This window comes from Pollachius pollachius, assembly GCF_949987615.1.
Source record: "Pollachius pollachius genome assembly, chromosome: 11".
Taxonomy (NCBI): Eukaryota; Metazoa; Chordata; class Actinopteri; order Gadiformes; family Gadidae; genus Pollachius; species Pollachius pollachius.
The window spans coordinates 15,633,293-15,658,207 of NC_136944.1; the positions used below are offsets into that span (position 1 = coordinate 15,633,293).

Here is a 24,915-nt window from a genome sequence, read left to right on the forward strand (position 1 = left end):
GTGCGTTATGTCGCTTTTTGTCTTTTGCTTTTCAAACATCGTTAGGACAGGGTTACAAGGTGACGATCCGCGGCACTTGACGGCCCTTTTGCCTCGAAGCACAGAAGGTCATTTTCTCTGTATATCTGAATGCTGGTGAGTGGGTGGGAGGGCGACATACTGTATAGAAACTAAAGGGAGCAGAAGAAACAGGCAGAGTTTACCCATTTGGGGTCATGAGGTAAGGACACTTAACTCATCGCATGCATTGCCATAGTCATCATTTTTTCGTCTTTTATATCATCTCTATGCTTTCAAAAGGAAAGGGGGGAGGGGGGGGAAGCAATAAATGATCTCCTCTTCACAAATATAAATGTATTTTATGTATAATATGTACAACGATGTCTGCGACACCTTTTGGTGACATAAGAGTTGAGGGGGAGAGAGAGAGAGAGAGAGAGAGAGAGAGAGAGAGAGAGAGAGGGGGGAAGGGAGAGACAGGGTGGGAGGGCTGGAGGAAAAAAGCATGTCAAGTAAACTCTTTGCTCATGGATACAGACAGGGCGTGACCGCGGGGGGAACACGTCAGGTGAGTAACAGTAGGTGCTCGGGCGCACCCTCGCGACAAGAGAGAGAGCAAGCGTGATGAAGAGGTCAATGTCATTAAGAAGGCTGGTGGTGTGGCTGATCTTTTGCTGTGCCCGCTAGCCAGCTAGCACTGCTAGCACGCTAGCACTGCTAGGCCCCTGCTAGTCCTGAGAGCTACGCGGCGCCCCGGGCCCGGCCGCCTCCCCCAGCTCCCACTCAAAGTTCTGTCCGGACATTTGGTAGAACATCATGTTAAAGGGCTTGAAGAACTTGTGCAGCCGGCGGATCACGTCCGGGTCTATTCTGGGATGAGTCCTCCCTTTGGACTTGCCCAGGCACCGGGGGGTGCTGCTGTCCTCGGGCTTCTTGAGACACGGGAACCCCTTGGTCTTGTTGAAGTAAAAGTGTTTGTCCGTGACGATGCGCTTGAGCCCCAGGAAGTCCTGCACCTTGGCCATCTCGCCCGCCGGGTCCACGATGAGCCGCTCGCCGCTCACAAAGTGCATCTGCGCGAGCGGGAAGTACTGCATCCAGCTCTCCAGGTGCAGCGCGTAGATGCCAATGCGCAGGGCGCTCCACGACGCGTCGATCAGGCCCAGGGTCCGGTTCTTGAAGGCGAGCACCTCGAAGGTGGGGATCTCGGGCTTCTTGGAGAGGGTCTGCGTGTAGTCGGAGATGGCGCGGGTGACGGGGTTGCGCACCACGATGATGAGCTTGATGTCCCGGGCCATGGTGTGGATGCGTTTGGGCGCGTGGTTGGTCACAAAGTAGCTGGGCGTCTTCTCCATGGTGATCTGGCCCTCAAGGGTGGACGGCATCAGGTCTCTGAGAAAACACAGAAGGAAAATATACGTCAGATGGTGGAAGATCAGTGCAGGGTTTCCCCCTACCCAAAATCGTGACTCCGTCGAGTTGGTCGGCGTAGTGGTTCTGAAATGGGGGTACGCGTACCCTTAGGGGTACTTTGGGCGTACTGCAGGGGGTACTCAGAACATGGAAAAATAATTGTAATAATCAATATAAAGTTAACAATCGTCTTTTTTCCAGCCTGAGCAAGTTTCAATTCTGAAAACTAGACAATATACATTTTTGAAAATGTACAAGTGGTTGAAATGTCATTCGCAAACAAGGAGAAAGGAGAATGAGTGAAAAAGAAGGTGCATCCAGAAACACCAAAATGTCGTCGTTTTCAGGAAGAATATATCACCTCTACATGATCTGACCCTCCCCTGGCATCGTGCTACTTTAGTGGGGAGAAACCTGCCAAAAATTTACATTTGCCTGATCTACAAGCCCATGTTTCTCACTAAATTTAGTATCCCCTTTTAATGTTCATGTGTGCACACTGCCAAATAGAAGGCACATACATTACAAAAAAATCTCCCAAAATTGTTTTGTGCCAGTGAAAGGGGTACTCAGCTGAAAAAACATGTTAGAGGGGGTACACTAGCAGAAAAAGTTGACTTAGCAGGTACTCTTATCCATGACAACACGCTTAACCGTGTCAAGATACACGTCTTAAAAGGACAGCAGACTTTGGGGTTTTGGAACCCTCAGACTCGGGAGTCAAACACCCCCTAACCCCACAGGATTAGAGCGTGTTCTACCACCGCCGTGTTGTGGAGAGCACATCAGCCAAGGTTATACAGTGACAGCGACTGTGATACAATTACCGAGCAGTTAATTATTTTCAGGGAATTACGAGTGAAATTAACTATCAGACATTATTTCACGCGGGGAGGAGAAGAAGAAGGGAAAAAAAAAAACATACAGCTAATTACAGCCACAGAGTCATAATCAAGAGATAAAAGAAAGAAGATGAAATGACGGAGTATGCTCATCGCTTAATTGACGCCATCTGCGTTACTCCAGGAGCTGTTTGGGGAACTTTAATAATGAGTTCAGTGCATATCATTAATGCTCGGGTGCCTGGGGTATTGTTTTGTCATGCATTTATTATGCATGAGAGGCTCAACACACAGTCGAGGGTTCACATGTGCTTGTTCGCCATTGTGTGTGCGTCGGTGTGTTTTTGTGTTGTGGAGGGGGGGGGGGGGGGGGGGGGGCTTCTTGCGATTTTTCTTTTTGCTTATTCGTCTCTTTAGTTCGGATTAAGGACAGTTCATCGGATACAGTGAGTGATGATGAGATTCAGTGTTGTTATGTCTTATTCCTTTTTTTTTCAGCGAGATGGGAAATAGAATAGAGGATCTTGTGGATCCCGTGGAGGCAATCTGCTTTCGTTTTGTTGTTTATTACCAAAAGAACTGTACAACTCTGTCTCCGAGAATGAAAATAAAAATCAATGCCGAAGACATACAAAGTTCATTGCGTTTTCGTTTTTTTCTCGCATCAGTAAGTGTGGCGCTTGGATTTGCCTCCAGCGAAGAAGTAGCATAGCTCACACTGATGTTCCCTACTTCTCTGCCGTTAGTGCTCTCTTTATTTAAAAGTTGTGCGATTCTGCGCTAAATAGGCACATTAAATCCTATGTCTGTGAGAGGCTGCGTTTATTTACTGAGGGCAAACAGTCGCGCTTCGACTCTACAATATCGTCTAAAAACAAAGAATGTAATCCCTATTTATTCCCTTTTTTCAATCATTTTATAATATAAAAGAAATGTTGCCAGAGTACAAACAAAACCCCTCCCAAAAAATGGCTGTTTCCTTCTGAACCTACGCAATTAAATACTGTCGTTTCTCCAAATAAGGGCAGTTTCCTTTAAGTACCCAGTCCCATGTCCAATATTTACTACGCCATGTTTTTCACACAACGGCCCTAGTAGTGGAGGATATGTAAACCGTATAGTGACATCAATCATTCGCAACTTGGACATATTCTAAATTTACTGTTCTCCTGTCTAAAATCCAATTTACTCGGCTACTGTTATGCACATATCGACCGGCCGACAAACATGCACCGACGGATACTATGGGACGGGGGGGCGGAGGGGCTGTACTGCTAGTCACAAGAGTGGCCTGGTAATTGCGTCTCACTAGCTGTATTGCATTCCTGATGGGTAATTTCCCTATGGATTATGTTTGTCTCCAGACACCAGATAACTGTTCCTACCTCTTGGCCTGTAATGGGATATTAAACATATCTCGCCTCCACGTTGCAGCATTGCGACTGGAAGGAGTATTAGTTTTCATTATATACCATCAATGGCTCACTATTCTTCCCTTACGGTAATGAATCACGGAAGATTTTGTCCTAACCTTGCAAGGTCTTTTCTAACCTTTCAATGCATTGGCTATTTAGATGCAAGTGTAGAGTAGAGGCGGATAGGTTGCAGGAGAATGGAGAGAAAAAACGACAGCGAGAAATAGGCACAGTGTCGTCGTCGTAGTCCCGTCCCCCTCCCCCTCTGAGTTGATATACATGGTCAATGTGGGGTCACCTTGAAACAAGCCCCGCAATGTACTTTTCAATGTATACCAACCGGAAGGAAATCAGTGGAAATGTACCGCGCTTCTTTGGAGCACATCAAATCGACGGAGGCCAGATGAACAATGCCCAAGGTTACCTTTATGAAAGCGTTTGCATTCGACTGAATGGCTTTAGTGCTCATTATATGTTTAATTACAAAAATGAAAATTTCTCTTGTTATTTATTTTCCGTAAGCCAAGTCCGCCGTTGATTGAAAATCAGTCACGGATGGTTGATACACCTTAAATGTCAGCGGGAACACAGGTGGAGCTTTAAAAAAAACTAAAACAAAACGCTGATAAACAAGCTCATTTCCTGGTGCGTGGAAAATGACTGCGCCCGGCCTTGCAGTCTACTGGAACCGGAGTAAACAACAGGAACAGGTTAACTCTCCGCATCAGCTGCTGAGCTCCACACAGGTCATTCAGGTGGGTAGACAAATAAAATGCATAGCGCTAAAGAGCTTCTGCTTACCATCTGCTGTTTACTCAGGACGACCAAAAACAATGGCACATAGGCCTACCGATTCTGCTTCCTGTGTGGTTGCACCACACACATACACACACGTAAACACACACAGTGAGATAAAGGCAGCAGTGCCTTTATCTAGAGAGATGAGCTCGCTCTCGGAGAGAGAATATGAAGTGTGACAAATGAAGATGAGCTTCCTTCCTTTCCTTCCTTTCCTCTCTTCCTTCATTTGGAACTTACTGCCACCCACTGTGTTAAAAAAGTTTCAGCTTCGAGAGTACAAGGAAAGTGAAACCAAAGTTTCTTGCCTGATAAAGTTTAAACACGGAGGTAACTTTCGTTTCAACCAAACGAACAGTGTGCATAAAATAAGGGTAATGAGAGATAAGAAAATAACCAAATACATTTCTAGAGGTGTCTATTGAACACGATTAGGCTAACACAGGGTTAAAAACGCAGAGTAAGACATTAACACATTTGCAACGACGCTTGAGTTGTTTACCACTCTAATTCGCAACGAACACCTCTATCTAAATTGCCCCTTGCAAAAGGTGCAGTATTTACCACAACAATTCATTACATCCTGTCAAACTAGCAGGAGGAGAGGGGAGTATTTTTCAGCTTGTGATGAGCTCAGCGATCACCTTAATTTATATGATGCCATACATATAAATAGCTGTTTCTTGCCTTCTTGCCGTATATAAAAGGCTCCTGCTGAAAAGCAGCACTGGCAGAAAATAATCGCTCCCCAGTCTCATTTAGATCAAGGTTCTCTGGCTGGCTTGCCTTTAGATCCATTGAAATTCTCAGTGTGTCTACACGCTACATGCAATAACCTTTTCTTCCAGAAGATTCCAGGTTTCATAGCATTTCTTGGGGAAAGAATGTAATGATTAGGATGAATTTAATGAGAAATGAGAACGAGATAATGAACATAAGCTCCTTGGCCTTATTAGACATGTCTTAATTACATTGGCGGCATGTTAAGTGAAGAAAGAACATTATGGAAAGTTATCTAACAAAGTAAAAATACAACAAACTCAAAAAACACTATCGAGCTCGAAAGAAGGAAACTCTTACTATAACATCATCAACAGAACAATGTACCTAGAAAATGAAATAATCTATGTACATACTGTATGTGTTCTTTAGTTTACTCAACAATGATCCTTGGGATAGTAAGTATATACAAATGTATATATAGCATATGGTATACAGAAGCATATATTGACATTTAGAGTGAGAAGGTGAGAGTGTGGAAAGATTATGGTGAAGACGCAAGATGCATAGTGTTTTGTGTTTGCGACGGCATGAAGAAACACTGGCAAAGTGAGTCCTTCCTCCAGCAGATATGAACAGGTAGGGGGCTCATGATTAAGACCGAGCAAAACAATGCATTTTGACCTTCACAGAGAGCCATGGTTTAAGTAAACACTGGATTGATTGCAGATTTTTAATTGTCCGCTGGTTGTTGACAAAGAATAATCACACTTTTCTCCTCTTGTTACTTTAGCACTGAGGTGGACTTCCGTGAGTTAAGAAAGAAAGAAATAAACAGAATCCAACACCTGTGAAAAAACAAAACCCAGAGTCGAATTTAAATAGAACAGAACAGCCTTCCAACTGCAAATCAGCCTATTATACTTCCCATAACGAGGGAGTTTTTATTCACAAGAACCGTTGAGGACGGAAAGGACAGCTGGTCTCGATCAAAACCCCCTTATTCCCAACTCTCTTCCTGAGATCCCCCCAAAGACCATCCCACTTCCAACGATGGGCATGCTCCACTCTACCCCTCCCCCCGAAACCACCACCACCACCACGCCACCCACCCTCTACGCTCCACCAGCAACGCCAGACTGCAGTAGCGAGATCTGAGGCGATGCTCGCATGCCCTTTGGACATAGTGTACACGTTATGGAACGAAGAACAGCCAGGGAGAGAGAAGCACTTCACTCATAGTATAGGCTGTATGCCGCATCGTTAGTCAACAATAGTCCAAATCAACTGGTTAGCAAAAAGCTAATTTTTTTGCTAGCGTTGATGTCTTAGCATCACACATCATATATCCACTATTATTATATGTGCGCTCTTCAAGCTGGGTATCTGTCACAGATTATGACTTTCACGGTCGGGCCTACTGTCTTTCTCTCTTTTTGATGTCAGAAATGAAACTAAAAATATTACTTTTACAATACAGTTTATCATGCGCTCAAATGCAATGGCAGTGAAAAGCCACTCATTTCTTATGTTAATTTTTTCTGCTGCTATGTGTGTCTGTGTGTGTATGTGTATGTGAATGCGTATGTGAATGTGAATGTGTATGTGTATGTGAACGTGTATTTGTATGTGTATATGTGTGTCCATTCATGTGTGTGAGGGTGTCTGAGAAAATGTGTGTGTGTGTGTGCATCTATGAGTGTGTGCATCTATGCGTTGGTGTTGATTTGTCTTCTGATGAGCCAGAGAGGGAGCTTCGGGCTGCCACCATGCAGTGTCATCACAATCGTCCTCAATATTCTCTTATTGATGTTTCCACTCCAGAAAACGAGCAAACAACTGCAGCGAATAACAGTCTCGTTAATGTAACTAATCATTCCCTCATTATGTGCAGTGTTCAAAGTGCAATTGCATCTACGCCAGAATACCTACCCCTCTCCATCGAGAAAGTTTTCTGCTGTGGAAGTTCAAGCCTGTTTTCCAAAGGACATTTCAGGTGACTTTTCACAGCCCCAAGTAATATCCTATTCAGTCATTTAGCAGATTATTCATGGACAGGTTGCATTAGGGTCTCTTGCTGAAGGATGCCTACAGGTTAGCATTCATTTGGGCTCAAACCCGGACCCTACCAGGCCAGGAGGCAAACACTCCGATCATTAAACTATGCTGGTGTGCACAGGCATTATATACTCTCTGTGAAGTTGAATAAAGCATCCCAAACAACTCAATATTATTCACCTCCTCCAAACACCATCGGATCACACCCCAATAGATTTAAACAGAAAATATTTCAACCTGTATTTGGAAGCCATGACTGAGAGCGTCTGATGAAATGCTTTACGTGTACATCCTCGTATTCAGGTTGTGTGGCTCAGTTAAGCAGAACCAATTAATATGACAGTTTGAGCATGAACAGGTTTTTTTGACTGGAGAAAAAAGAGTCCGGTAACCATCTAATCACACATTTCCCGGCTGTAGAGTAGACGCTGTAACAGCTGAGATATCGAAGCAGATGTATTGCAATGTATTGTGTATTGTGTGTAAGGTATTTGAACATCAAACATCATGGAAGCTAAATAAATCAGTATACAACCCAAAGTTTAAGCAACACAGAATAGCAAGGTAAAAAAATGAACCCAATGAAAAACTGCCATATATCAAAGGTTAATTTCTTTCACTTAGAGTATTTGTGCGTAAATAAATGTTAAATAAATGACATTGTTATACATTTTGATATTACCTATTTTTCATAACAGAAAAGTCAGCTGTTAAAAACAAGGTGTCTCTTTACATATGAACGTAACGGCAAACTGCCTGTTAGTCAATAGTTTGGCTTATAAAAAAACATAAGGACACTGTGTTTTGCATTTACACTGTGTTTGCCTATGAGGGCTGGACATGAAACACTAGCATATACAGTCAAGATAGATGTTCTCAACACATTATCTCCTATTTTCTACTAATTGAATCTTATTAGAAGACAGACCTTGCTGCGTTGGTTTGTTCTTGCCCATCTGTGCTTCGTAGGAACCACAGGTAGGAACACAGCGAATGGGTCACATTAGGATTCCCTAGCAGATGGCGGGGGACTAAACTACATTGGTCATTTTAGCCACTTTTCCGATGTCGTATCGGATGTAGGAAATTAGCCGAGTACTCATGCATGAGTCCATGATGATGATTATGATGGTGAAAAACATCAAAGAAAATCTGAGAACCCCCCCTCTTTTGGCTCTGACTCGGTTTTATCCGTGGTGCAAGGCACTCCAAACATGGCGACATCTTGTAACGTTCAAAAGTTTGTCTCCCAGCGTTTCAACAAAGCATCAGTGTGTTTTTCATGAATGACATTGGAAAGTCGTTTAAAGAAGACCAATGTAATGTGTTCATGCGGATCACAGGGACACATAAGGGACTACCTATTTGGCAGCCATTGCACTCCTAATCATCCCTGGAAGGAGGGATCCGTCTGCCGTTTTCCTTCTCAAGGTTTCTGCCCTTTGGGTTATGGGGAATTCTTCAGACCTTCAGTCAAAAAGCGTGGGCCTGTGATCCCTTTGAGACTCTGACTGTGATTAAGGACTATACAAATAACACTGACAGGACGTGTCTTGATACTTGCTTGGTTATTTGAGCTCTAGTGACTGTAACATATTGATCACTGTAACATACGATTTATTGAGCTTATACATTAAGGGGTTTAACTTTCGATGTTTGTAGACGTGTAAATTGTCGACATTTGGTGTACTTTACAGTATATAAAGGAATGCGATTGGTTTAACATGCTCATGAAACCATCCAGAGGAGCATGTGGGTATTAGAATAATCCATACTTTTTTTCGCCCGTATTCAACGGAAAAGTTGAATAAATTCAACATTTTTTATATTGCGTCTTGCAATTGACGTCGAGGCGTAGGAGTATAGATACTAAGTCGCCAACGTGCGCTTTGTAAATATACACTCAAATGGAAAGACGACGGAATGGTAAATTGATATAGGGTTCAAAGAGCAAAGGCCTGGATGTTGATGGTGGAACATCTGGACGGAAGGGGAATAGGCTGCTAAGAATGTTATAATCACGTAGGCGAGACATAAGCTGCTCCATTAAGAGCTCAGCTGACCTATCTGTGGGGCTTTGGCTAATCCAAATTGTGCCAGAGCTGGCACAGATTGCTCAATTCAAGTCGGCCGGAAAACAAAAAATTGCCAAACGGGCTTGTAAACCCTTGTTTATCACTCGTAATCATGTATTTCTAGTTTGTTTTTCTATATATATTGTATTTGCAATGGTATAACTTAGAGGGGGTCTTGTGGGTTAGGAGTTTGAATCCCAGCTGAAAGGCTTTGGGTTCCCACCCAATGCCTCTCCTGTCTAACCTGTTGGCATGATTGAGCTGAAGATACCCAACTTGCTAATGCTGTGCTTCATGCTTCTTAATAACATGCATTTAATAAAACAGTAATGATGAAGTAATGAGGACATAATAGTAGGAGACACTTATCCAGAGGGACATGCAGTGCATAAGTATCCATGGACTCAGGACTAACTGGCTCAGGAAGGCCATTAGTTAAACCGGTCCACTGTGGGGGGTTTTTGGCTCTGGTTTCAAGCAAACTTTTGTGGTTGCGCTTTATAATAACATGTAATAACTTATGATCCTTCTGTTTATGATGAAATAATCATTAACAAAACATAAATAATAATTTGTAGATCTATTTTACCACACAGTATTTGTTCACATTAAAGCCATGTCAACATCGACCCTCTCATGGCATCACAAGTGGGACAAATAAATATTTATATTTTAATTATTAATTTTAGGTCATCATTAACTAAAGGCTAACTTGTTTCTTAATGTTATTAGAAAGTGTTACAGCTTCTCTTTCCTATTTGTAAATGTCAGCCAGTTTCCTTTTGAGAGTAGAAGACATACAGTATATAAGAAGCTGAAAGAAGGAGTTACTTACAGTGTCACGGTTTAACTGCTACTAAATATAACATTCTCTTACGAATAGAAAACATCTATATATTTAGTAACACCATAAATGGCTCCGGCCGGTTGAAATTGCTCTAGGCCTGTTCTCATTTAATAGCCTTATCTTGTGTATATCAACATGAAACACTTATGTAAGAATGACTTGTGTTCCTTGTTTCAGCTTATAAGGATGTCAGGATATGCACTATTTACGGCTGTTGCTTCAGTGCAAACACTTATTGAAGTTTGAGGTTTACTCAACTTGCACAGAAAAGTCCCCCATAGTCTTGTATGTGTCGGTATACGCATATATGAGTGCAACGGGTAAAAAACACACGCAAAGTTAACGCAGCTGAAGATAGGGCAAACGGGGGTAAATCGATTTGCGATGACCATATAAAGAGATATTCTCTGAGAACTCTACGAGACCTATATGTACTCGGCACTCGTATCTCAGAGGTGGTGTCATTTGAAATTCCTTGCAGAGGTTTCCACCTTCAAAAGATTGGAGGGATTACAAAAAAAATGTGTAGCCTTTAACGCACAAGGGAAGGAGCCTTGTGTAAAAGCAAAAAAAAAAAAAAAAACAGACTGTGAAAAAGAAGAAAAAAGGCAGACCTGATGTCTCACCCTGTACTGGACAGGCTCAACATAACACCAGCGGAGCTCTTTCTCCAAGCCCATTTCTGCTGCCATCCATATTTCATGACCCCCAGGATCAGAGCATGGCATTTGCCTTTTCATTTTTACTGCCCTCAAGTACACGACTTAGTAAACCATGATCCTACGGGTAGTTTCTCCCAATAATCTGTTAATATAGAAAAATTTAAATTCTCTCAGTTTTTTTATCTCTCGTAGGCACTTCGTCCTTTATTGTCAATGGTTACCGTGCCCAGCCCCCCCCCCAAAAAAAAGGCTGCGAGGCTGATTGTTATCTTTTCGGGAAACGTTGGAATGAAAACAACACCTCTACTTGTAAATAAGAAAAAGTGAAAGGAGGAAACTAAATGGCTTACAGGAATCGCCGAGCCACCGGCTTGATTTACCACGAGGAAAAGATGGGTGAAGATATGAGGGGTAATCCTGGAAGGGATCTTGGTATAGCCCCTGGAGGTCTCAGAGCAGCTTGTTTAAGCGCTTCCAGTAAACCCCTGTACACAAGCCCTAATCCCCCTGGCAGAGGTAGTCTGACACTGCGAGTGAGTCCGCTATGAACAAACATCGCAAATGCAGGATAATGTTTAAGAGATACACAGATTAACTTGTGTAATCCCCCCGCTGCCAAAGGGAGAGATTAAAGGAGAATGTGCCAAATGTTTATGAGCGGAACACAACTAAATATAAACGGGATCCTTTTGAATGCCTTTTACTTTTATTTGTGCCGAAGAATGATTTTCTTCTCGAGTCTTCATTTCTAAATTGATGCCATTGGCTGGATAAAAGAAAGAAGAAAAACAAATCAAAAATAAAAATAGATCAATATAGTTTGAACAGAGTCTTTTCAACAGCGCATGAAGTCCTCCGCATGACGAGAAAGATGAGGCCAAACAAGAAGCAGTTTGTGTAAGACGACGGCCTTCTATTTGTAAAAGGATAAGCCAAAAAAAGAGATGTCTTGAGGTATTTTTGTAAGTCAAATGCCTGTTCAATGGCCTCGACTATAAATATAATTGTTACACCAAAATATATAAAATAGTTTATGCATGACATCCATGAAAGCCCAGCAGATTGGGCCTACGACTGCATTGCCTCTATCTCCTCGCATGAAGCTTTTAGATGCACTATGCGTTATGTACGAGAGAATGATTGACCTAGAAAGGTAAAACGTGCAATAAAGAGCCACTGAAACACTTTAAGCTCGTCAGAAGGGGAGGGCTGTAGTCAAATAGGATGTGTGAAACATCTGTTTCTTATTGTGTGGAAACGTGCTTGTTGGGAAAATTGATCGGATTTGTGAGTCATCTCGTGAAAAAATAACACTATAAATAATATGTAAATAATATTCGTAGCTCGTGAAAATATTATTTGGCATTTGTAAAACATTTGGCAGTGAGTGTTGCCTAACCTTATCCCTTAAAACACATCCAGATAAAAAAGTAAATATACAATTCTTTGTTAACCTTCATTCATAACACATTTGTGGCAGCATGGTTGTGATAGATTAATTGAGATTATCTGTGTGTCAGATTTAATAGTGTATTAGAGTATTTGAGAACAATAGTCAGGTGTGCATTTAAATAACCATGCTGCAGATTTCAGTAATCCACAAGATTATCATATTAAATGGCACCATATTTAATACTTTATCCTGTTAGTGTCTTTGAGGCAATAGCTATTGGACACATGCACGTGCTCATCTGGCTTTGTTTCATTTCATCTCTGAGATTGTTTATTGGTGGTGGCTGGTCGACCACTCCTGATAATAATGCGATTGCATGCCTGAGAAATGAAGCATATCTAATGCAGAAGATAGACCAAACTTACCAGCACAACTGCTCAAGAAAGGGTAATAGACATTCTCCAGTGATCAAAAACCATCGAGGGCAACGGTCTTTCCGAGGGACACGTGCTCTTGAGTATGTGACACAATTACATTATATACTCCATACCCATTTGAAGGAACATTGTACTATTCTACTTTTGATTTTGTATTTCTGATTGGAGGAACTTTTACGATTTAGGTTTATTTCAAAGTGAACCCCAAAATCACTGTTTAAAAAAACATATCTGTGTTATTTTCGACCAAAAATATATAGAGCTGTTCCATCTGGGAAATTCTTGATAAAACTAGATGCTATGTCCGCCGTGAAGTCTCTTTCCAAAGGCATGTTTTTTCATTGGTGGTGCACCCTGGCTTGAGCGAGTGTGCCGAGGTCTTTGACAAGACTTGACGGCCCCTGCATTTTCTCCTATTGAACCCATGAATTTTCGTTTTTTCTAAAACCTTTATGACATGGCAGCTAATCCCATATGCTGTACAAGTTCTACTGCTAAAACGGGGGTTTACTTAACCTCAGAGGATTAAGGTGACATGATACTTCTGGTGACAGCCTATTGCCTTATTATGTATGTTATGTTCCATTATGTCTTCAACAATTAAATAATTGAACAATAAGGTTGCACAGCATACAAAACAGCATACATTGGATCACCTCACTGGGAAGTAGTGTCTATAACACTAACAGGGTCTATAGGAACCACCGCAATTAAATACCCCTCACTCATTTTTACAGTTTCTCATTTCTCATCATGATCATAACTCCAGTTTAGTCACTTATGCGTGGTTGTGTGTGGGTATATGCATATACATTGGGTATATATATATATATATATATATATATATATATATATATATATATATATACTGACCAAGGCAGGCATGTCATCTGCCATAACACGTGTGCCAACCAGAACACAATGCGGGACATGTCAGCCCTCATTGACAGTTGCGAGGAAGACCTTGTCATAACATCTTGTCATGAAAGCGTCCGCAACACCCGGAGTACATGGGTGAAAATGTGCCTGTGACGTAAAAAAAACTGCATGCATCGACAAGTGATTTGACAGATGCTGTGTGATGTAACGGATAATATGACACTACGATGTCATTGGTCATGAACGGCTTGGCTATGATCCAAGCTGTGTTTGACATCATGCCCTTATATCACTTTAACAAGAGAGGCAATATCTTCCTGAATAAAATGTTGAGTTTATACTTGAATTAAAAGTTTGTCCAAGTCAAAGTGTACTGTTGAATGCATGTTTATGAGATTTCCCATACGATAACACCTCTGCTCATCATTGATGCTTTCTCGCTTGGACGGGGCGTTTGAATCTCAACAGCTGCAACACCGAGACGAGCCTTCATCTTAGTGTGGCTGAGTGCAACGGCAGCTTCAATGTGCCATACATTATTTGTGTTAACACAGTTCTGTTAATGCATGCATGTGCCTGAGCTTATCACATGCTGTGGGGCTGCAAAGCGCTGCACAGAGTCAGGTGGAATGAGGTGTGACGAGTTACATTATCCCCTTACGTTTCTGCTGATGACTGCCTCATCAATTAATGAGCTAAAAATCTTCGCACTTGCAGGAGGAAGCATTGCTATTTTTTTAAGTTTCTTCTTTTAAAAAAAGAAAAAGAAAATAAAAACTGCTGTTTCTATTGGCAGTTCATTAGCTCTGACTGAGTGACAACCCAACCCAGTGTGACCAGTATTTCACACAACACATAATTGGCCACTTGGACAGTAAGGCTTCATTGAAACACACAGCACTTTAGCACATACGCATATATCAATTACCTTTCCTTCACGTAAAAATGTGATGGCTGAAGGCTAAAGTGGAGATAAAGGAATGTTTGCGAAATGCATCTATATATACACGTGATATATCTATATATCTATATATATACGATTTATAACTGCCTCATACATTTCTAGGACAAGATAATTAAGGCAAGAGAAGAATGTGTGTGAGTTGTATCATTGATAAATCTTGGGCCCTGATGCCAAGATGTTTAGGCATTCCCTTGTTATTGTGATGTCTTAATGTTTACTGAGGCCACTATAGGCAAATCTCTTTCGCTATTCCCTCAAATACAACTTGCAATTGCTGCATGAGATAAGCTAGAAACATATTTGTAAAGCTACACAAATATATATGAATGGAGTATGCCAAAACAATATACAAAATATTAAATGCAAGGCACAATACCCTTATTGAACAATTCCAAACTGTGCATTGAGTTTAACTGTGAATGTGTGTCTGTGTGTGTGTGTGTGTGTGTCTGTGTGTGTGTGTGTGTGTGTGTGTGTGTGTGTGTGTGTGTGTGTGTGTGTGTGTGTGTGTGTGTGTGTGTGTGTGTGTGTGTGCGTGCGTGCTATCATCTCTAAAATAACATGATTCTGAATAAATCAATTCCACTTTTCTTAAATCTGCACCCATGTGTCTCCATTTCTCTTATCCTTGCAGGACTTTGTTCTCCATTCTGATTAAATCACAGCATGAGAGCTGCACTAGACGTCGATGAACCAAAACAACAACAAGCAAACAAACCCGAGTAAAGAGGACGCCCTCCGTTAGAGACTAGAGGACAGCCTGTGTAGGCGTGTCACCGTGAAACCTTCGGTGACGACTTCTAACTAGCAAGATCTTGTCAGGGATGATTATGATATATATTATAAATAATAGGTGTGCTTATGCTACTGGACAGTTAATCAACACAGTGAATTATTCAGAGGGGAGGGTATTTTATTTTGGGGGTCTTTAAGACGATCTGGTAATCTAATCAGGCGTCCATCATGGATAATATCGGACAACTTTTTGGAGCCTGCTTGATCAATATGGCCTGTTTTCCTGACAGAAATCGCACGTTTCTCAGCAGCCAGCCACTGACTGGGATGACAGTCAATTGATGTCCAATTGGATTTTTTTTTTTTCCTCCCTTTTATTGGTTGTTGACTGTATTGTTTTCCTCTGCCTCTGTCTGGTATTATGCGGTGAATAGGACAGAGGTTGTGGTTGGTTTAGAATATGATGCCTTAGTTTAGAATGTAAACTGTATGAGAATGAATCATTTATGTGGGGGAATTATAAGACTAAGTAAATGGAATTATTTCGCCCCAATGCCCATTTTAGAGCGAGTTTACACCACATAAACACATTAAATACAGCAAAATAAACAGAAACAAAAATATAAAGTATATCTTAACAACAACTTTAAAGAAAATGATTAGATGCATTGAACATTATGATTCTTCCCAACAGAAATAAACAAAAGACAAGCATCAGCTTTTTCTATTTTCTCGTCATTATATTTGGATGAAAGGAAGTCTATTTCCACCAAAACCTTAGAGAATTAAATTACCACACTTGACACGGATATCTGGGTTGTTTCCCCTTCACTTTCATTGTTGGTGTCGGAAAAACATTTAGCTGCATCATCTTCCATAAAAGAGAGCAGCACGTTCTTTACGTAACACCTATAATGCTTTTGACATTACATTTATTATTTAGAGGAGATCGTCTTCATGTCTGTAGATCTCAACAGCGGTCCGGCCGTTTGGGAGAGGTGTTGTTGTTTGTTGTTTGTTTTTGCATACCAGATATGATAGCAGAGCCCTGGTGACACATGAAAAATAAATGAAGTTTGTGTGTCTTTTGTCATAAAACACAAAATGAATAGAAAAAGCAACAAAATGCGTAAACTACATTATGCCTGACACCTGAAAACATAACAAGATGTCAGGGCATTATGATAAATAATTTAATGATTCACATTCATGCCGAAAAAGTCTGCAAAGGTTTGAGCCCATCAATTAAGAGCTGTCAATCACAACACAGGACAGAAAAAAAGGGAAAGATGACGACTTTCAAATGTTTCCTATCCATCCCTTTCAATCTACCAACTCATAGTCCGGAAATCTCACTCCACCACATATTGGTGGTTGCGCTAGTTTACCTCCCAGATACATTTTTTATCTGAATTGCTGACACTTCACTTTATTGTAGATGGCGGTTTCTAAAAGGTTAGTCAAAGAAGACAGTAGGGGCTATTACCCACAAAGACTAGTATTTTGATAGCTTTCTTGACAGGCCAGGCTAGTGAATAAAAATGTGATGAAAATGTCAGTCAAAAGGCAGTAAAATATAATCTGGAGTAAAGCGCATAGCAATGACTCTAAACCTCTGTGCACCCAATTAAAGATAAATATGCCATTGGATTGCTATGAGAGACATTAGTGGTTATCAGGCACTATCCCTTTTTGCAGCAATTAGTTGGCTGAGCGATGGATGTTTTTCCTTTGAAGATCTCCGTCAAACTCCGCCGGAGCGAAGTGTTCAACTCATGAAGCTTAGAATCACACTTTGTGACCTTTGTCAGCTTCCTGGATTGTTCCGCGGTTCAGAGGAGCTCCGGAGCTGTGTGTTGTGGTGGAAGTGGAAACGTGTCACGGGGAACGCTCACCCTGTTCACCCCTAAGTGGTGTGGTGAACATCTATTCCGTGTTGTGCCCTTTGTGGCCTGCGCATCAAAATCATGTACAAAGGTATCGAGTGCAAAAGAAGAAGCACGTATAACCCTTTTGGGGGGATTTGAAGTGAATTCCACCCCAGGCTTTGTTATTTCCGCTGCTTTGCTTTCTTTAACAGAGTGTCATGCCCTGGTGTCTGTTCGTTCGTATAGCTAGCCTTAAAGGTGCTATAGTTAAGATCTGAGGCTTTCAGAGAGAGACGGAGAGAGAGAGCAGAAAAGAGTGTGATTATGAACCTAAGCAATCGTCAAATGTCCCCGCCCTCTCGGCTCCATTCCTCTATATGTTTCTCTGCCATTGTTAAGGGTTGCATTTCAGCCACCTGTGATTGACAGGCCATATGGATCCCCGAATCGCTCACGGAAATATGCCCCATTTGGTCAGAAATAAGACCGGAGTGGTCGGAAATCTAAATTAGCTCAAGTAGAGGCAGGCGATATTCCCGAAGTGGATTTCAATCACAAATAGCAGATGGGTCTAACTCTTATAACTTATTACACTCAAATGAAAGCACTTCAACCTTAGTACACTGTTAAAGTGACACACCTGTTTTACCAAAAGGTAAATGCTGATAGTAAAGTCAAGCCATTTCCAAATCTATCCTGTGATCAAAAGTGAGTATCCACCCAGAGTATCCATCCAGCCTAATAGTTGGAACAGTCTAAAAACGATTGGGGACTAAACCTGACCATCATGCATCCGGGTGGAAACTCCCACTTGTAATGTCAAAAGCGGATACGTTTGGAAATGGCTTATAATGACAGAATTTACTTGATCAAAAGTGCAGTCTAAACCAATTATTTTGTCAAATCGTATGGGTGTAAAAAGGTTTTTTTCTGATAAACCTTAATTTGATTTAGAGATCAGAATGTTTATTTTAAAGGTAATATGGAGATTTACCATTTTTGAATTCTGCAAAGCCTTTCCTCTTTGGTTACCTTCTAAAATACATATACCAAATATCTTCTTATTTTCTTCAAACATTTGCGAAAAAAAGTTGTTTTCATAGTTTTGAGTTATCTGCATGACCCAAATAGTAAAAGGCTGACTGTCAAGTATATAATTTTCTCCCAGCCGTGCGATAGCTAAAATGGCGAGAGTGCGACTACAACCACCTACCTCAATATCTGTGTAAATCAGTGTTTGATAAGACTATATTGTATTATAATAAACCTATACAGATGGTGTCATGAAAGGTAAATGTGTCGACCGCAAGACAACAAAAGAGACGTTTCTCTCGCAATGCGACAGCCTGGTTATGACAGTAATACACAGTGGCTCTCTTTGTCTTCCATATTGGATACTACCCCACCTCCACCTGCACACATGCACCACACAAAAACACAAACAAACACACACACACAGACACACATACATGCAATCATATAGGCATCCCCCACACAAAGACACATGCACAAACACATCCACCTTCCTCCCTCTGAGCTTCCTCTCTGTCAGCAGCGCTGCAGGTCAACCAAAGCTCACGTTAAAAGAGCCTTGCAGATAGCTGCATGAAAGGGGCCGCGGAGTGGGTGATCTGATGGCATAGTGCGGACAAGCTGAGATAGCACTCTGGAGAACAGGAAGACAGAAACAAACAATGTCATTAAATATGGATGTTGGCTCTTTTTTGTTTTGAAAAACGTTAGATTTGACCAAGTAATGGCTCCTTTGTATTGCAAACCAGTGATACAGAAAGACAAAAACCATTAGCGTTTAAGTGGAAGAGCGGCCCGCTGAGAGGGCTGCGATGATCGTGTTTAAACAAGCGAACATATGTCAAGAGTTTACCAAAGGCATTGGATACACTAGGCAGACGGAAACTACTGTGTAAACAACTAGACTGCCTGTTACTTAGCTTAGATATTGTAGTACATTTTAAATTATATTTCGCAGAAGATTTCCAAGTCAACTGATTCACTTAAAGCTGTTGAATAGAATATATTTTGGAAACATATATGGTTGACTTAGATTTAACACTTGAACGTATAAATAAAAGCAGAACGACATAAACCATATAAATACTTTTTGAATGCAAGCTGACACACTCTTGACACGTTTGGTCAATTATTGTTTCAAACCGAGCTTCACTTTTCAAACAATACACGGCCCTGATTGTGGAAACAGTGAATCGTGGCTCAAAGTGGCTCAAAATGCTAAACGTAAAGCCAAAGACATTTTTAAGTGCAAGATAATGTTGGTCAAAATACACAGGCCTCGCTTTTTTCCTTCCTTTAATGCAGTTGGCTGATTCATTTCAATTACACATCCTTTGTGGTCTTAAATCCTGTCAAACAATACAACAAATTCCCAGGCAATCTTATTCACAATATCCAGAGTATGGTTGTTGTCTCAAAATGCCAGGGTGATCACCGCCTTAAATCAAAGACGAAGACGGAAAAACAGCATTACCATTACAAAACACAAATTAACTCTATTGTCACGTATTTAAATATTTACCATCAATCACGTCATCCGCATTTGATAGTTCAAAATAGCTTTTCCTTCATGATGTATCAAAGTCAGTCAATCGACTCGCAAGTTTGATGGTTTCCCAAAGCAAAGATATGGCGGGTCTACATGTATTCCACCATGCATCACATATATATATATATATATATATACACACACCTTTCATGTACTCTCTGGCGGTATCCCGAAAGAACAACGACGGCATTCCAATTTTGTAATTCACAGATTTCCTGATCTTTTTCTCTCTGTGTTTTTTTTCTTGTGGGGGGTGGGGGTCATTTTCATAGCTAACATGTCTCACTGCCTTAAAAAAAGGAAACACCACCACCGCCGCCTCTTTCATCTCTGGTGGAGACATCACACCACCACCATCCTCCCCCCCCCCATACCCCAGCGCCCCTCCCCCCACCCTAACCCAGCCCATCCCCCCGCCAGCCCCTGTGCAAATTCGGCTTTCAGTCAGCGTCTGAAGTGCGCAAAGCTGCAGGCTTTATTTACCCCTGTCGTCTATCATCTGCATGTCATGAGCACTTTTAAAACTCTTATCGCTTAATCTGGGAGGAAGGGGTACTGGAGGGGGGTATGGGGAGGGAGTTAGGGGTGAAACGATGCTATGAAATGAAAAATGTGTGCCGGAATAAATGACAGCCATGGCATCTGTGATAAAAAGGTGGGACAGGGATGGGCTGCTCCACGCACCAGGGTATCTTTCATGACAGGGTTAGCATCAGCCAATGTCTAGAATACTCATATATTCGGCTCTTTTTGTAGGCATATGTTTAAAGATAGAGAGAGAGCCTGCAGAATGAGGAGAACTCAATGATGGCATTATCAACATTCCAATTTTTGGGGGAAAAACCCAGCAATTGTGTGTTGTGGACTTCCTGGACAAACAAGTGGCGTTTTGTTGTACTAGTCTGATACTCAGTGATGCACAGGTTTGTATACATACACCCCAGTGAAATGATTGATGTTAGATCTGAAGACTGAAAATATAAGAAAGGCAATGATCATTGTGATCATACGATAATCATAATAACATTGTAAAATAAATATTCTAGACATGACAGTATTTTATCATAATATGGATAATGTAATCAATCACTAAGTCATTTTATTCAGATATCTTATTCTTTCTTCAACATTTGATGCACATTTGGATGACATGACACCAATGTTATTCAGAGGAAATCAGATATGGTGTTTGTTTCACAAGACGAACATCAAAGCATGTGGGCCCAGTGTGCGCTTCAAGGCTTTCCTCTCTTGGCGCCTTTCCATTTTATTGAATCGTATGAGCCTCTAATGACTCTAATTACTAGCCATCGATATTAAAGAAATCAAGCAAAAAAAAGGAATCGGATCTCTTTAATGCGTTCATAGTCTCCGACTGCTTGATATCTGCAGCGTTCCCATCGAAAGAGGGACCCTGACGAATGCGGGCTTAATAACGCTGGCGTTAATCACTTCTAGATACATGCTCATCCCAAGTCATTTCTGAACACTACTCCATAAAGGTTGTTTCTGGAGAATCGTCCACTGATCTCAAACGAGCAAGGAGGAGTCTGCTACGGAAACCGTTTTGATGAACGGCCTCCTCAATAATATAAAACTGCTTCAACATGTTTTCGCCGATGAAGGATATGTTGGGCGCGTGCCCAATTTATTTACGGATTCGCTGGAGATGATTCATTCATTTCAATAGCAAACATGGGAAATCCTTTCATTTCCTCTTTAGTCCAATTAGAGGGGATATATGCTGTTTGTTTGGAACCAAAGTGATTACCTTGTCATACAAAAAAGTGAAATGATCTCTCCTCCAAAGGAAATGACCAATGGGGGACTATTTGCTTGGTTTTGAATGAATGCTCCAAACTGCCTGTTTATTATTGGGCTGTGTGTGGGTTGTTAGGCCTTCATGGTGCAGTACAGCAAAAAACAAATCATGTGTGTGTTTGTCTGTGTGTGTGTGTGTGTGTGTGTGTGTGTGTGTGTGTGTGTGTGTGTGTGTGTGTGTGTTATAAGTACTAATTTTAAAATATTGTGAAATGGAGTTTCAAGTTTTTTTCCACAGTTTCACATGCGAAATATGCCTACATAGATTCAGAAGAGTATCAGTAGAATCCAATCATAGCTACATACACCCTTGGATGAAGAAGTTTCTAAAAATGATAAACCTGGGAATGATATATAACCATGGACCTCTTGCAATCTCCATGAATCCACAGAAGCACACACAGATTCAAGTACTTAAACAGACACTGTATGATTTAGACTGTTCCACTAATGCTGTTTTGACCAGAGAACATAATGAAATGAGATTAGTAATACACACAAACACGCACACATACACACACAAACACACAAACGGTGTCCACATTGGCTAACAAATTAGTAAATCTGTCGAGCTTCGCTCAAGGGTTAGCCTAGAGTAGCATGAGGCAATCAGGGAAGGTAGATCGATGACGGCATAAACACAAACCCTGCGTTACATTATTAAAAAAAGTATTAACAACTGGAGAAAATGTCAACTGAATCTTGCGCAGTGCTCATTTAAGGGCATGGCTGCGATATAATATGTTGTCTCCAGAGTGCTTTGACAGCTCAAATCAGGGCTTTTGCGTCGCAGAGACATCAAAATAACATGGTTCAGCTACACAACAGCTAGAGATGGAGAGAGAGAGAGAGACAAAGACGGAAAACGTCTTCTCTGCTAGAAATTGTGCGGGAAGATTGGTTTCAGGAAAGGCAGTGTTGTGTGAGCCATAATTATGTGATTTGCAAAAAAAACAACAAAAGATAATAATTAATATTACAACGAACAACAGGGGGAAAAAACCCTGAAACAAAGCAAACAAACAGAACAATTGAGCATGCTGAAGTGTTCTCAAAGTAAATGAGGTGTGACTAAATGCACCCTCGGAAACATCCAGCTAAAATTTTTGGTATTAGCGCAAACAAAGAATTGAGGCAGATTGTTACCACACACGCACAACCCCTCCCCCCCACACACACACACTAAATACACACACACACACACACGCACACACATACGGGTGTGCGTGCGCACACACACACAATGCACAGTCCCAAACACACACACACACACACACACACACACACGCGCTCATGCACACACATGAACTCACACGTTGCTTCATACCAGCTGCACATGAATCAGCAATCAGTGGAACAACTGGATACAAGGGGTGGGGGGGGGGGGGGTGAGAGAAACAACATCTTTGATGTTTTAAGATGCTACTACTGCTGTTCTTAAACGGCTGCTGGAATATTCACCTTTGGTGAGACACGGGTAGCGCCATATGGACAAATGATGGGCAGACGTTCCGGATTAAACACCATCAAAGAGTTACAGTTTGTTGAAAGAACTCGGGGCCTCGATTCCCCCCCCCCCCCAAAAAAAAATCGAGATGACATATTATACGAAGAAAAGAAGACAAGGCAGGGTAGTCAGGATGGTCTCATCGTGGTGAGGGGGTCTGATACCGTGGGTTTGGCCCCTCCCACTACCTGCTCGCAGTGTGTGAGATTGAGGCCGTGCCAGTGAGCGGGCGGGAGACTTTCAGATGGTTCTGACCCCAGACCATCGGTCCCCTCCACCTCATTTCACCCTGACTGGCTGGGCAACAGTGTGACGTGAACCAGCGCCGCTCGGCCGGCTTTTGATCCCTAGAATACAGTCAGCTATAGGATGTTAATACAGATATGTGACTTTAAGCAAACAAGTTGGAATTGTATGCATTGCAACATGCATATCTGAATTATGATGGATCAAAAACTACAAAAATAATAATATTGATAAATTATATAAGTATCAATAATACCCCCTACCGCCCCAAAGTTGGTCACATTCAGACTACGAAATGTGGTCATTTTTGCCAACAGCCACGGACATTGTGATGCCAGGTCCTCCTGTTCAGCATTTAGTCTTTGTCTGCCTCCTCGTAGGTTGGTAGATATTGGTCTATAGATGCCATGTACTAAAGGTGCCTTGAACTCTGTGGTTGGCCCATAATTGGTATTCAAATACTAATACTACCAATAATATTACATGTGTATATATTACATATATATATATACATATATGTGTGTGTATGTATATATATATATATATTAATATATATATATATATATATTATATATATATATATATATAATACAGTGTTTATATGAGTCTATATGTGCATCATATGTGTGTATATATATATATATATATATATTGCATTAGATTCCACTGCGTTCTGTTCTATTCGTTTTCTATCCTCTTTATGTCACTGGAGTACTTCTTAAAAATAGACGTGCTGATCAAAGGTGCATTTGGGACTGGCAGCAGAGAAGGAAAATAATTCCTCAGCAGTCATAAGAGGATGGTCTAGTCTCTCAATCTCTCTCTCTCTCTCTCTTTCCCTCTCTCTCACTGCCTGTCTCTCTCTCTTTCCCTCTCTCTCACCGATTTCATAGGGGTGTGAACTCTGAGAGGAGGCTGAATGCTCCTCCTGACATCACTCATCCCCCCTCCTAGAGAGGGAGAGAGAGAGAGAGAGAGAGAGAGAGAAACCCATAGAGCCCGCCAGGTGCTTTCACATCACCTCGGGTCACCCACACACCCTCTCTTCGTCACTCTGCCCACATGGGCCTATACATGCCCTCTGCAAGCTTTATAAATGTTTAAGAGCTACATAAGTATGGGGGGGGGGGGGGGGGGGGGGGAGGGACAGAAAGAGACAGAGGGATCCATCGAAGAACTAAAGGCTAGAAAAGAAACTCATACAGGGAATTGAACGGGCGGTTGATTGTCACAATATACACACTGGTTTATTTAAGTAGGTCATTCGAATTTCAACACCCATGTCCGACAGAATTAAACAAATTACATGTCTTCAGGTAACCCAGGGATGTTAATATTTTTATAAAAGGGCATGGGTTGAAATCATTGTTTTCGGAATAACAATTACCATTCCTTGGCTTATGTTCTAAACAGCGTTCCTTCAACCCCTTTAAGTTGAATGCTTAGCAGCCGTGATGCCCTGTTCATGAACTGTGCGGACAGCCAACATATGCCCGCGGCATTTATAGAAGCCCCTCCCGCTGTAACATCAGTGCGGACCCTCGGTTTGCACAATCTGCTTTCAGAGTGTCCATTTTTCCGAGGTGCAAAACAAAAGACAAATTGTCGTGATTACGTCCTTTGCGGTCGAATTAGGTTTCCGAGCCAAGTCATG

At 41.5% G+C, this 24,915-nt stretch overlaps 1 protein-coding gene across 1 annotated transcript in view; it reads right to left on the bottom strand.

Moving 5' to 3' along the window:
* Window positions 1-728: 728 nt before the first annotated feature.
* The window catches only part of hs3st4 (heparan sulfate (glucosamine) 3-O-sulfotransferase 4), a gene marked incomplete at its 3' end in the record, with an annotated part of 59,104 nt that continues 34,917 nt past the window's right edge, over window positions 729-24,915 (bottom strand). Inside the window, exon 2 of the mRNA XM_079746500.1 lies at window positions 729-1,392. Coding sequence (XP_079602626.1) covers window positions 729-1,392 — 664 coding nt within the window. The remainder of the gene's footprint in view (window positions 1,393-24,915) is intronic.